Here is a 13,754-nt window from a genome sequence, read left to right as displayed (position 1 = left end):
AGATGGCACCACTGCAGTCCAGCCTGGGCAACAGATCAAGACTCCATCTCAAAAAAATAAAATAGGCCAGGTGTGGTGGCTCACGCCTGTAATCCCAGCACTTTGGGAGGCTGAGGCAGGCGGATCACGAAGTCAGGAATTCGAGACCAGCCTGGCCAAAATGGTGAAACCCCGTCTCTACTAAAAATACAAAAATTAGCCTGGCGTGGTGGTGCGTGCCTGTAATCCCAGCTACTCAGGAGGCTAAAGCAGGAGAATCATTTGAACCTGGGAGGCGGAGGTTGCAGTGAACCGAGACCGTGCCACTGCACTCCAGCCTGGGTGACAGAGCAAGACTCTGTCTCATAAAAATAAATAAATAAATAAATAAAATAAAATAATAAAAATAAAAGGCCAGGCATGGTGGCTCACGCCTGTAATCCCAACACTTTGGGAGGCCAAGGCGAGTGGATCATCTGAGGTCAGGAGTTTGAGACCAGCCTGGTCAACATGGTGAAATCCTGTCTTTACTAGAAATACAAAAATTAGCCAGGTGTGGTGGCAAGCATCTGTAATCCCAGGTACTCAGGAGGCTGAGGCAGGAGAATTGCTTGAACCTGGGAGGCGGAGGTTGCAGTGAGCCGAGACTGCGCCATTGCACTCCAGCCTGGGCAACAAGAGTGAGACTCCATCCCCCAAAAAAAAGGGCCAGGCACGGTGGCTCACGCCTGTAATCCCAGCACTTTGGGAGATCGAGGCAGGCGGATCACCTGAGGTCAAGAGTTCGAGACCAGCCTGACCAACATGGAGAAACCCCGTCTCTACTAAAAATACAAAATTAGCCGGGTGTGGTGGCACATGCCTGTAATCCCAGCTACTTGGGAGGCTGAGGCATGAGAATTGCTTGAACCCGGGAGGCGGATGTTGCAGTGAGCCGAGATCACGCCATTGCACTCCAGCCTGGGCAACAAGAGCAAAACTCTGTTTCAAAAAAAAAAAGAAAGAAAGAAATACAAAAATTAGCCGGGCATGGTGGCTTGCGCCTATAATCCCAGCTACTCGGGAGGCTGAGGCAGGAGAATCGCTTGAACCCCAGAGGCAGAGGTTGCAGTGTGCCAAGATCACACCACTGCACTCCAGCCTGGGCAACAGAGCGAGACTCCATCTCAAAAAAATAAAATAGGCCGGGTGTGGTGGCTCACGCCTGTAGTCTCAGCAATTTGGGAGGCCAAGGCGGGCAGATCACCTGAGGTCAGGAATTCGAGACCAGCCTGGCCAACATGGCGAACGAAACCCCATCTGTACTAAAAATACAAAAATTGCTCGGTGTGGTGGTGGGCACCTGTAATCCCAGCTACTTGGGAGGCTGAGGCAGGAGAACCGCTTGAACATGGGAGGCAGAGGTTGCAGTGAGCCGAGATCATGCCACTGCCCTCCAGCCCAGGCAACAGAGCAAGACTCCGTCTCAATAAAATAAAATAAATAAAACACATAAATAATTTTAAAAACCCACACATCTGATGTAAGATTAAAGGAAGGTTTTTTGTTTTGAGACAGGGTCTCCCTTTGTCACCCTGGCTGGAGTGCAGTGGCATGACTTCGGCTCACTGCAACTTCCGCTTTCCAGGTTTAAGTGATTCTCCTGTCTCAGCCTCCTGAGTAGCTGGGATTACAGGTGCGCACTACCACAGCTGGCTAATTTTTGTATTCTTGGTAGAGATAGGGTTTCATCATGTTGTCCAGGCTAGTCTCGAACTCCTGACTTCAGGTGATCCACCCGCCTTGGCCTCCCAAAGTGCTGGGATTACAGGCATGAGCCACCGTGCCTGGCCTTAAAGGAAGGCTTTTTAGATGAAATTATGGAGGGTAGATCAGAGGTGGATTCCTGCAGGGGAAGGTCCCTTATTGATTGATTGATTGATTGATTGATTCAGACTGAGTCTCTGTTGCTCAGGCTGGAGTGCAGTGGCATGATCATAGCTCACTGAAGCCTTGACCTCCCAGGCTCAAGTGATCCTCCCCACTAAGCCTCTTGAGTAGCTGGGACCACAGGTGCGTGCCACTACACCTGGCTAATTTTTTAATTTTTTTGTAGAGCCAGGGTCTCACTTTGTTGCCCAGGCTGCTGTCAAACTCTTGGACTTAAACAATCCCCCTGCCTCAGTCTCCCAAAGCGCTGGGTGTGAGACACTGCAACCGGCCTCCCTAACCTGTACAGGTCTGCATTATGTAGGGTGATCATGCACACTGTCCCTGCGACAGCCGGGGCAGTCAGCTGCTGCAGTCATGCATTGAGAAAGCCTCCAGGGCAGTGCTCTCAGCATAGGTGGAAATCAAAATTGCTCCCAGAGAAGCAAGTGCCCTCCGCACAAGGCTGGATTTACGTTCTCTGGGCCTGGAGGCCAAGGGAGCTCCAGAGGGGAGACTGATCACTATTACATCCTGTCTGGCCTGGTCTCAGGCCCCCAAGCTTCCCTCACCCTCCACCAGAGGTCCCCCCACCTCCCGCCCGGAGACTCGGCTCCATGCCCTGTCCCTGCGGAGCCTTGGCCTGCCTCCCGGGTTTGCAGTTGTGATTTATTTTTGGCACGTTAGCCTCCGGTCATCAAATAGCAAAACCCAAAACAACAGCAGATGATATCTTCCAAGTGTCTGCTCGGGACACGGCTTCAGCCCTCTGTGGTCCCCTCTCCCCGGGGGCTTTGGGATTCTTGTCAAGCTCCTTCGAGAGCCTGCAAGCACTTAACCGTGAGTAGCTAGCCCAGTGATGGACAAAAGCCAGGTGATAGGCAGGGAGCGGGGAGGACTGGGGGTGGAGAAGATAGAAACCCCCACATCCATTCCATCCATGTCTCTTTTCTGAAGGCGGATGGACCAGGGAGAATGGCAGCACTGACCCTTGAAACCTCCATCTGCGGGAATTTTCTACAGAAAAGAGGTCCCCGCGGCTGATCTGGTTTTTGGACTCTCAGAGTTCAGGGGAGGGAAGTTATGTGCCAAAAAGTACCAGGCCAGGCAGGCGCGATGGCTCACGCCTATAATCCCAGCACTTTGGGAGGCCAAGGTGGGAGGGCCACTTGAGGTCAGGAGTTCAAGACCAGCCTGGCCAACATGGTGAAACCCCATATCTACTAAAAATACAAAAATTAGCTGGGTATGGTGGCTCGTGCCTGTAGTCCTAGCTACTCAGGAGGCTGAGGCAAGAGAATCGCTTGAGCCCGGAAAGCAGAAGTTGCAGTGAGCTGAGATCTCACCACTGCACTCCAGCCTGGGTGACAGAGTGAGATTCTGTCTAAAAAAAGGACTGGGCCACCTACTCCCATGTGGTGACCCTGTCCACAGGGGTCTTGGGAAAGGTGTGAGGGGTGGGTGGGGCAGTAGACAGAGGCACAAAGTTGGCCCCAGTCAGAGCTGGGGCTGGGGCAAGATAACCGCCTCCTCAGCCCCCCAGGAAAGGTGAGTGCAGCCACAAGTTGGCCAAGCTGGCTGTGCCAAGGACTGGAGGCTTGCACCTAGGCTGGCATCTCATATGGGGGTCCAAGTGTACTTTCTGCTCATGGAGGGCTGGGGGAGAGGAGAGAGCTAGCGCTACCCAGCTTTGGGAGGTGATGAGGCAAAGGTGCCCATTGTGAGGACTTAGGACTTACCAGCAAATGGGCTTGTTTTTATGGGAAGCAGACAGTCCCAGGCTCCGCCGAGTTGCTGATGGGGCAGGCAGAGAAGGCCTGTGTGTGAGCAGCCCAGGGGCCTGGCACCAGCAGAGGGGACTTGTTATTCTAAACCTTCTTCTGGTAACCAGGCACCCAGTAGTGGGGCCACCAGGATTCCTGGAACAGCCTGCCCAATTCCGGAGGCAGCCAGAGCTGCTGTTGGCTGGTCAGCAAATTGGCTCCTTTGTGAGACCAGGCCTTCTTAGGCCCAGAAGCAGTAGGGGAAAGGGGGTTGGAGGCAGCTTTGGCACTGCTGAGTGGCAGGTTGGGCCTATTTTCTATCTGCCCTTTTTCCTGTTGGTTTTCTGCATTCCTCAAATCCTGCATCTGATTTTGTTTTGTTTTGTCTTTTTTTTTTTTTTTGAGATGGAGTCTCACTCTGTTGCCCAGGCTGGAGGGCAGTGGCATGATCTCAGCTCACTGCAAGCTCCACCTCCCGGGTTCACACCATTCTCCTGCCTCAGCCTCCTGAGTAGCTGGGACTACAGGTGCCTGCCACCACGCCCAGCTAATTTTTTGTATTTTTTAGTAGAAACAGGGTTTCACCGTGTTAGCCAGGATGGTCTCGATCTCCTGACCTCATGATCCTCCTGCCTCGGCCTCCCAAAGTGCTGGGATTACAGGCATGAGCCACTGCGCCCAGCCTGTTTTGTCTTATTTTTTGAGACAGAGTCTCACTCACTCCGTCACCTAGGCTGGAGTGCACTGGTGCGCTCTCAGCTCACTGCAACTCCACCTCCTGGGTTCAAGTGATCCTCCTGCCTCAGCCTCCCAAGTAGCTGGGACCACAGGCCCGAGAGCCATCATGCCTGGCTAATTTTTGTATTTTTTGCAGAGATGGGGTTTCGCCATGTAGCCCAGGCTGGTCTCGAACTCCTGACCTCAAGTGATCTGCCCACCTCAGCCTCCCAAAGTGCTGGGATGACAGGTGTGAGCCATCACGCCAGGCCTAAATCCTACATCTAAAGCAGGAGTTGAGTTCCCTGGTAGGAGCCTCCATGTTCCTGACACAAGGCGGGGTAGCTCAGCGCCTCTGTGTACAGGCCTGAGTGTCCTGGCTCTGTACTGCCTCTATCCTGCAGCAGGACCACTCAGGGCTCACTGGCCATTGTTAAGTAGGACATGGGGCATTCTTCCAGCAGGACCCTGAGCCAAAGGGGTACCTGCCCAACCCTTGACTCACATTCAAGGTATAGCCCCTGCCGGACACCTGCACTGGGTATGGGGGGCAGAGATGGCTAGGACATCCTAGAGATGATAATCTAGTGGGGGAGGTGACAGCATACACTGACAAGTGACACCAGAGGCAGGGACCAGGATGGACCCACCCAGCTCTCCATCCCTCAGAGCACCCAGCATGGTGGTTGGCAAAGAGTGGGTGTTCAGTGTCTGCAGAATGGAGATGTAATGAATGAGTGAGTGATTATGAAAGTCCCAGTTATGGATAGAATACATGAGGAAGGGCCAGGTGCGGTGGCTCATGCCTGTAATCCCAGCACTTTGGGAGGCCAAGGTGTGTGGATCATTTGCGGTCAGGAGTTTGAGACCATCCCGGCCAACATGGTGAAACTCCATCTCTACTAAAAATACAAAAATTAGCCAGGCATGGTGGTGCGTGTCTGTAATCCCAGCTACTCTGGAGGCTGAGGCAGGAGAATTGCTTGAACCTTGGAGGTGGAGGTTGCAGTGAACCAAGACCACACCACTGCACTTCAGCCTGGGTGACAGACTGAGACTCCGTCTCCACAAAAAACACCAAAAACAAAAACAAACAAACAAAAAAACATGAGGAAGGAGCAGTGGGATGGAGTGCAGGAAGCCTGTCCTAGAAGGGGGTGTGTTTTCAGGGAACACAGTCACAACAAGGGGAGATAAGGAGAGGCTACAGGAGTGGCCTATTTAAAAGGAAATTGTGGCCAGGTCCAGTGGTAGTTCATGCCTATAATCCCATCTCTTTGGGAGGCTGAGGCGGAAAGATTGCTTGAGGCCAGGAGTTTGAGACTAACTTGGGCAACATAGGGAGACCCCGTCTCTACAAAAAACTTAAATATTAGGGCCGGGCGTGGTGTTTCACGCCTTTAATCCCAGCACTTTGGGAGACCAAGGTGGGAGGATCACCTGAAGTCAGGAGTTCGAGACCAGCCTGGCCAACATGGCGAAACCCTGTCTCTAATAAAAATACAACAATTAGCCAGGCGTGGTGGTAGGTGCTTGTAATTCCAGCTACTTGGGAGGCTGAGGCAGGAGAATCGCTTGAACCTGGGAGGTGGAGGGTGCAGTGAGCTGAGAGCCAAGATTGTGCCACTGCACTCCAGCCTGGGGGATACTTTAGTCCCAGCTACTCAGGAGGCTAGGGTGTGAGGATCACTTGAGCCCAGGTGGTTGAGGCGGCAGTGAGCTATAATCGTACCACTGCACTCTAGCCTGGGTAACAGAGCATGACCCCATCTCTAAAAAGAAGATTTTTTTTTTTTTTGAGCCGGAGTCTGGCTGTGTCGCCCAGGCTGGAGGGCAGTGATGCGATCTCGGCTCACTGCAACCTCTGCCTCCTGGGTTCAAGCGATTCTCCTGCCTCAGCCTCCCAAGTAGCTAAGACTACAAGCGTGTGCCACCACACCCGGCTAATTTTTGTATAGCAGAGATGAGGTTTCACCATGTTGGCCAGGCTGGTCTCGAAATCCTGGCCCAAGTGATCTGTCTGCCTCAGCCTCCCAAAGTCTGGGATTATAGGTGTGAGCCACCACGACCAGCCTCAATTCACAAACATTTATTTGGAACATTCACTATAGGCCAGTGTAGAGCCAGGAGATGTAACGATGAGTGAGAAACAGTTCCAGACCCCAAGGAGAACAGCCCCTGGGTCAGGAAGGCTGACAGCTTCTTTCTTTTCCCCTCTCAGAGCCACCCAGAGTTCCCTCACTGAAGATCTGAGCATGACCCGGGACGAGGCACTGCCGGACTCTCATTCTGCACAGGACTTCTATGAGAATTATGAGCCCAAAGAGATCCTGGGCAGGTAAAGCCCAAGCTTTCCCCACGAAGTGCTGTCCTAGGCTCCAGCAGACCCTGTGGGCTACAGCCAGCTCTGCTCCACCCCAAGTACTAACGCCACTTTCATCCCCAAAGTGCTGTTCACTTGGAGAAACCCTTTGTTTGGGGTCCTGCCCTCCTGAAGCCAGGACAGATAAGAGAAACCTCTCCCAGCAAAAAGTTCCCAGGGGCAGGCGCAATGGCTCACACCTGTAATCCCAGCACTTTGGGAGGCTGAGGTGGGAGGATTGCTTGAGGCCAAGAGTTCAAGATCAGCCTGGGCAACATAGCAAGACCCTGTATCTTTTTTTTTTTTTTTTTAAGATAGGGTCTTGCCCTGTCATCCAGGTTGGAGTACAGTGGCATGATCTTGACTCACTACGATCTCTGCCTCCTAGGCTCAAGTGATCCTCCCACCTCAGCCTCCCTAGTAGCTGGGACAACAGGTATGTGCCACCAGGTCTGGCTAACCATCTCTATTTTTTTTTTAAAAGGGGGGGCCAGGCACAGTGGCTCATGCCTGCAATAGCAGCACTTCCTGCAATAGCAGGGAGGCCGAGGCAGGAGGATCACCTGAGATCAGGAGTTTGAGACCAGCCTGGCCAACATGTTGAAACCCCATCTCCAGTAAAAATACAAAAATGAGCTCTGTGTGGTGGCAGGCACCTGTAGTCCCAGCTACTCAGGAGGCTGAGGCAAGAGAATTGCTTGAACCTGGGAGGTGGAGGTTGCAGTGAGCCAAGATTGTGCCACTGCACTCCAGCCTGGCAATAGAGCGAGACTCCGTCTCAAAAAAAAAAAAAAAAAAAAAAAAAAAAAAAAAGCACTGAACGGCTCAAAAAGGAAAAAAAAAAAGAGTCACACGGCCTGAGAGCAGGCTTGTTACTCACCAGTTCTGGGCAAATCACCTGTCTGTGCCTGTATTTATTCATCCACCATTTCCAAAAGCTCAGAGGAAGTTGGGGGAAAGTGTAAATCTCTGTCAAGGGCAGGACATCTCTGCTGCAGCCTCTAATCTGGGACCCCCCATGGGGTGAGGGGCCCCCCAAGGCCATCTGTCCTCTGCACTCCCAGGGGCGTTAGCAGTGTGGTCAGGCGATGCATCCACAAGCCCACGAGCCAGGAGTACGCCGTGAAGGTCATCGATGTCACCGGTGGAGGCAGCTTCAGCCCGGAGGAGGTGCGGGAGCTGCGAGAAGCCACGCTGAAGGAGGTGGACATCCTGCGCAAGGTCTCGGGGCACCCCAACATCAGTGAGTGATGGCCCCAAGCCACACGGCGGGGTGCCCCCCTGTGATTCTGCCCTGACAGCCCAAGCCAGGGAGTGTGGCCCCACCGCACAGCCAGCTAGAACCACCCAGGCTCAAGGCTCCCAGCTCCACCCTCACTGCTCTGATAGAAGGGGTCCCAGGCAGGGATGGATGCAGGCAGGGGAATGGGGGTTTGATGTCCCTGGGCTGAATTAGCCAGGCGTGCTGGTGCATGCCTGTAATCCCAGCCACTCGGGAGGCTGAAGCAAGAGCATCACTCAAGCCCAGTAGTTTGAGGCTGCAGTGAGTTATGATTGCACTATTACACTCCAGCCTGGGTGAGACAGTGAGATCCTGTCTCTAATAATAATAATAATAATAATAATAATAATAATAATAAAGTCCCTGGGCCTGCCCACATCCCAGGTTGACGTCTTTGAGCACCCTCCTGATTCCCCTGTCAGCTTTTGAAGTTAGCCCACAGCAGCCTCGGTCCCTGAGCCCCGTGCCCCGGCTGCCCCTGCCTGGGCTCCCCTGCTACTTGAGACAAGCTAGCCATTTCCATTTCAGTACAGCTGAAGGACACTTATGAGACCAACACTTTCTTCTTCTTGGTGTTTGACCTGTAAGTACCCAGCACTGGAGCAAGCCACACCTGAGAGAACCTCCGACTGTTGTCCCCTCCCCAACCCCAGGGCTGCCTGGAGACCACAGCCAGCTCCTGCGCTGAGGATGCCAAATACAATCACGGTGTTTAGACAGATCAGACCCTGGGGTCAGGCTGCCGGGTTTGGAAACCTGGGTTCACCACTTGTGGGCTGGATCATTTCTTTAAATCTTGGTTTTCTCATCAGTATTATGGGAGTGATAATAGCACAGTGACTGGCATAGTGTGAATACTAATAATTATTAGCTACAGGCAGGCGCAGTGGCTCACAACCGTAATCCCAGCAGTTTGGGAGGCTGAGGCCCCAGCTACGCAGGAGGCCGAGGCAGGAGAATCGCTTGAACCCAGGAGGCGGAGGTTGAAGTGAGCCGAGATCACGCCATTGAACTCCAGCCTGGGCTACGAGAGCGAAACTCCATCTCAAAAACAAAAACAAAACAAAACAAAAAAACCCCAAAACTCTTGGCCTCACGTGATTCTCCCACCTCGGCCTCCCAAAGTGCTGGGATTACAGGCATAAGCCACCGTGCCTGGCACAGTATAGTGATATAATTGTTCTGTTTTATTATTGGTTGTTAGTCTCTGACTGTGCCTAACTTATAAACTTCATCTTAGGTATGTACATATAGGAAAAACATAGTAAGTATAGGCTTCAGTGCTATCCATGGTTTCAGGCATCCACTGGGGGTCTTGGAACATATCCTATGCAGATAAAGAGGGATGACTGTAGACATATATAAAGTAGAACAAGGGGTTAGCAAGAGACAGGGGCTTCCTCAGACCGAGTGGTCAGGAAAGCATGTCCAGGAAGTGACCCAGCAGAGGGTGGCAGGATGTAAGGTCAGTCAGCACCAAAGACCAGGTCCTGCAGGCATTTTAGCCATGGTAAGGAGTTTGGAGGGTCAAGACTGGGAGGGTGACATGATCTGATTTACTTTTTTTTTTTTTTTTGAGACAGTGTTTTGCTATTGTCGCCCAGGCTGGAGTATAGTGGTGCGATCTCGGCTCACTGCAACCTCCGTCTCCTGGGTTCAAGTGATTCTCCTGCCTCAGCCTCCCAAGTAGCTGGGATTACAGGCACCCACCACCATGCCCAGCAAATTTTTTATGTGTGTACTGTTTTAGTAGAGACAGGGTTTTGCCATGTTGGCCAGTCTGGTCTCGAACTCCTGACCTCAAGTGATCCACTCGCCTCGGCCTCCCAAAGTGCTGGGATTACAGGCGTGAGCCACTGCGCCCAGGCTGACTTCCTTTTGAAAAGATCTCACTGACTATCTAGGGATGACTGTAATGAGGCGGGATTGGAAAAAGGGAGGCCAGCAGTATCGAGGAGAGAGGCAGGTGGTAGAGGTTGCATCTGGGGTGTGGTCCAAAGATCAATATCATCATCATCATCACCACCATCATCATGCCCCTGCTTTGGCATCAATAGGATTAGTAAGATGAGCCCCTTATTGCTAAGCATCAAATGTGAACAATACAAAGTGCTCTGTGAAATGCAAATTCCAGACTTATCATGGGCCAGGCACAGTGCCTCACACCTGTAATCTCAACACTTTGGGAGGCTGTGGTGGGAGGATTGCTTGAGGCCAGGAGTTTGAGACCAGCCTGGGCAACAAAGTGAGACCCCATCTCTACAAAAAAATATAAAATTAAGGCCGGGCATGGTGGTTCACCCCTGTAATCCCAGTACTTTGGGAGGCTGAGGCAGGCGGATCAGATGAAGCCTGGAGTTCAAGACCAGCCTGGGCAACATGGCGAAACCCCATCTCTACAAAAAATACAAAAGTTAGCCCAGCATGGTGACAGATATCTGTAATCCCAGTCACTCAGGAGGATGAGGCACAAGAATGGCATGAACCCAGGAAGCAGAGGTTGCAGTTAGCTGAGATCGTGCCACTGCACTCCAGCCTGGGCAACAGAGGAAGACTTTCTCGGACCCCTCCAGACTCACCAGCTGCAGCTGTCTCGACTGCTCTGTGGCACTGTCCTGTATAGCCCTTGGGGACAGCTCAAATGTCTTTAACCTTTGAAGAAGTTGCTGGGGGAAGCTATTTTTAATGCTGCCCTGAGGAGCCCTCCAGGGTATAACTAGATTGTTCTAGCAGAGTCCTTTCTAGATCATCCCAGGAGGTAAGAAGATTGAACCTCAATTCTTAATCCCGTAATTGGCAAACTTTGCTCCTGCAACTCTTGCACAGCCGATTCTTCCCATTTGTTTCCTGGGAAAAAATCGGGATACTCGGCCAGGCGTGGTGGCTCACGCCTGTAATCCCAACACTTTGGGAGGCTGAGACGGGTGATCACCTGAGGTCAGGAGTTGAAGACCAGCCTGGGCAACATGATGAAACGCTGTCTCTACTAAAAATACAAAAATTAGCTGGGTGTGGTAGTGGGCACCTGTAATCCCAGCTACTCGGGAGGCTGAGGTAGGAGAATTGCTTGAACCTGGGAGGCAGAGGTTGCAGTGAGCCGAGATTGCATCATTGCACTCCAGCCTGGGTGACGAGCAAAAACTCCATCTCAAAAAAAAAAAAAAAAAAAAAAATTGGGATACTCACGTCCTTCTGATCTGGGTCTGGGGTCCTGGGCCAGTGGTTCATAGTCCCCTCTTTCAGCCTCCAGCCATCATTTAGGCCCCGATACATCCCAGTCCACACTGTCACTTCCACAGATGGGAAGACACTGATACAATAGAGATGGAACAGAAATGGTGCTTGGGCTGGGACTCTCCCAAGTCCACCAACTTCAGGGCCCAGGGCAGGGCAAGGTACTGCTCACAGGGCCACCAGCTCGGGGCCCATTGCTTCCCTGGTCACTTCTAGCCATCCTGGCCTGGAACTAGGGTAATGGGAACCTGGGGAGGGGACTTAGCTGAAGAAATGCCTACCTCATGAAATGGTGGGAAAATTTTTTCCAGGGGAAAAATTCAGTCAGGGGAGAAACCTAGGCCATCTCTATTCCTCGGAGGGTTGATGAGAGCCTGAGCCCCTGATGTGGGCCACCTCTCCAGCCTCCTCTGCTTTTCTCCCAGTTCTTCCAGAACACTTCTCTCCTCACTTCCCCGGCTCCTCTCCCCAGACTGTGGTTCTCCACGGAGAGTGGCCCACTTAGCTTCTAGAGGTATCAGGGCGGAAGGCAGCTCTCTGGGAGCAGGGTAAGGGCAGTGGTGGTCTTGGGACCGATCCAGCTATCAACCCTCTGTTTCCACAGGATGAAGAGAGGGGAGCTCTTTGACTACCTCACTGAGAAGGTCACCTTGAGTGAGAAGGAAACCAGGTGAGGGTCCCTTTGCCCTTCTCTCCACTCCCTCCCACGTGGCTTAGGGCCACAGGCACTGGGGTCTCAGGGGAGTCAGGGCGTGCACATGTCTGGGCTGGGCGTGTGTGCTGCTCCCTTGCAGTGTGGCTGAAATGTGAGCTGTGTCTCCCTGCCTGTTACCTGACCCTGAGCAGAGGAAGAGTAACAAGTGTGTGCCCCACCCTAGAAAGATCATGCGAGCTCTGCTGGAGGTGATCTGCACCTTGCACAAACTCAACATCGTGCACCGGGACCTGAAGCCCGAGAACATTCTCTTGGATGACAACATGAACATCAAGCTCACAGACTTTGGCTTTTCCTGCCAGCTGGAGCCGGGAGAGAGGCTGCGAGGTCTGGTAACATGGCCTTGGCCCACGTCCAGGCCTCGGGTGCTCAATCAACCGTCTGCAGAATAGAGATGGTCTGGGTTTCTCCCCTAACTTAATTGTTCCCTGGAATAAAAATTCCACCATTTCAAGGGCTAGGGATTTTTTTTTCTTTTTCTTTCTTTTTTTTTTTTTTGAGATGGAGTCTCACTCTGTCGCCCAGGCTGGAGTGCAGTGGCACGATCTCGGCTCACTGCAACTTCCACCTCCCGAGTTCAAGTGATTCTCCTGCCTCAACCTCCTGAGTAGCTGGGATTGCAGGCACGTGCCACAACGCTCGGCTAATTTTTGTATTTTTAGTAGAGACAGGGTTTCACCATGTTGGTCAGGCTGGTCTCGAACTCCTGACCTTATGATCCGCCCGCCTCGGCCTCCCAAAGTGCTGTGATTACAGGCGTGAGCCACCATGCCCAGCAGGGCTAGGCATTTCTTCAGGTAAGTCCTCTCCCAGGTTCCCATTACCCTTGTTCCAGGCCAGGATGGCTAGAAGTGACCAGGGAAGCAATGGGCCATGAGCTGGTGGCCCTGTGGGCAGTATCCCGCCCTGCCCTGGGCCCTGAAGTTGGTGGATGTTGGGGGAGTCCCAGCCCGAGCGCCATTTCTGTTCCATCATCTCCATTGTCTCTTTGGACTTCCTCTTTTTCTTTTTTTTTTTTTTTTTTTTTGAGACAGAGTCTCACTCTGTCACCAGGCTGGAGTGAAGTGGGGCGATCTCAGCTCACTGCAACCTCCACCTCCCAGGTTCAAGCGATTCTCCTGTCTCAGCCTCCTGAGTAGCTGGGACTATAGGCACATGCCACCACGCCCAGCTAATTTTTGTATTTTTAGTAGAGATGGAGTTTCGCCATGTTGGCCAGGCTGGTCTCGAACTCCTGGCCTCAGATGAGCCGCCTGCCTCGGCCTCCCAAAGTGCTAGGATTATAGAAATGAGCCACTGCGGCCAGCCTGGACTTCCTCTTCTGAGTGCCCTGCTGACCTGCCCTGATGATGACTGTTCCTGCAGAGGTCTGCGGGACCCCCAGTTACCTGGCCCCTGAGATTATCGAGTGCTCCATGAATGAGGACCACCCGGGCTACGGGAAAGAGGTGGACATGTGAGTGCGCCGGGAAAGGAGGAGCACCCAGCTAGGCTGGGCAAGAGAGGAAGTAGGCAGGGCTGGGCCGGTGCCCCTGGCGCTGGGTAAGTGGCCCTGGGCCCTCGCATGTCCAGGTGGAGCACTGGCGTCATCATGTACACGCTGCTGGCCGGCTCCCCGCCCTTCTGGCACCGGAAGCAGATGCTGATGCTGAGGATGATCATGAGCGGCAACTACCAGTTTGGCTCGCCTGAGTGGGATGATTACTCGGACACCGTGAAGGACCTGGTGAGAGGCCAGGCCAACTGGCTCCTGGGCTCAGGGCCGCGATGCCAGGCGCCCCTGCCCGGGGAGGC

General features: G+C 52.9%; 1 protein-coding gene across 4 annotated transcripts in view; it reads left to right on the top strand.

Moving 5' to 3' along the window:
• The first annotated feature begins 2,611 nt into the window (after positions 1-2,611).
• The window catches only part of PHKG1 (phosphorylase kinase catalytic subunit gamma 1), a 12,777-nt gene continuing 1,634 nt past the window's right edge, over positions 2,612-13,754 (top strand). The window contains exons 1-9 of one of the 4 annotated variants that reach the window (XM_003951015.6): positions 2,638-2,727; positions 6,589-6,705; positions 7,794-7,972; positions 8,540-8,594; positions 11,311-11,406; positions 11,850-11,915; positions 12,124-12,287; positions 13,326-13,416; positions 13,533-13,686. In XM_003951015.6, the coding sequence (XP_003951064.1) occupies positions 6,623-6,705; positions 7,794-7,972; positions 8,540-8,594; positions 11,311-11,406; positions 11,850-11,915; positions 12,124-12,287; positions 13,326-13,416; positions 13,533-13,686 (888 nt within the window). In that variant the 5' untranslated portion in view covers positions 2,638-2,727; positions 6,589-6,622. Of the gene's footprint in view, positions 2,728-6,588; positions 6,706-7,793; positions 7,973-8,539; positions 8,595-11,310; positions 11,407-11,849; positions 11,916-12,123; positions 12,288-13,325; positions 13,417-13,532; positions 13,687-13,754 lie in introns of all 4 variants that reach the window. The other 3 variants (XM_001153926.7, XM_003951017.6, XM_063814233.1) reach the window with 3 other exon arrangements.

Source organism: Pan troglodytes, chromosome 6 (genome assembly GCF_028858775.2).
Source record: "Pan troglodytes isolate AG18354 chromosome 6, NHGRI_mPanTro3-v2.0_pri, whole genome shotgun sequence".
NCBI lineage: Eukaryota > Metazoa > Chordata > Mammalia > Primates > Hominidae > Pan > Pan troglodytes.
Note: the sequence above shows the minus strand (reverse complement) of the source record. Positions and strands in the feature narration are given on the sequence as shown.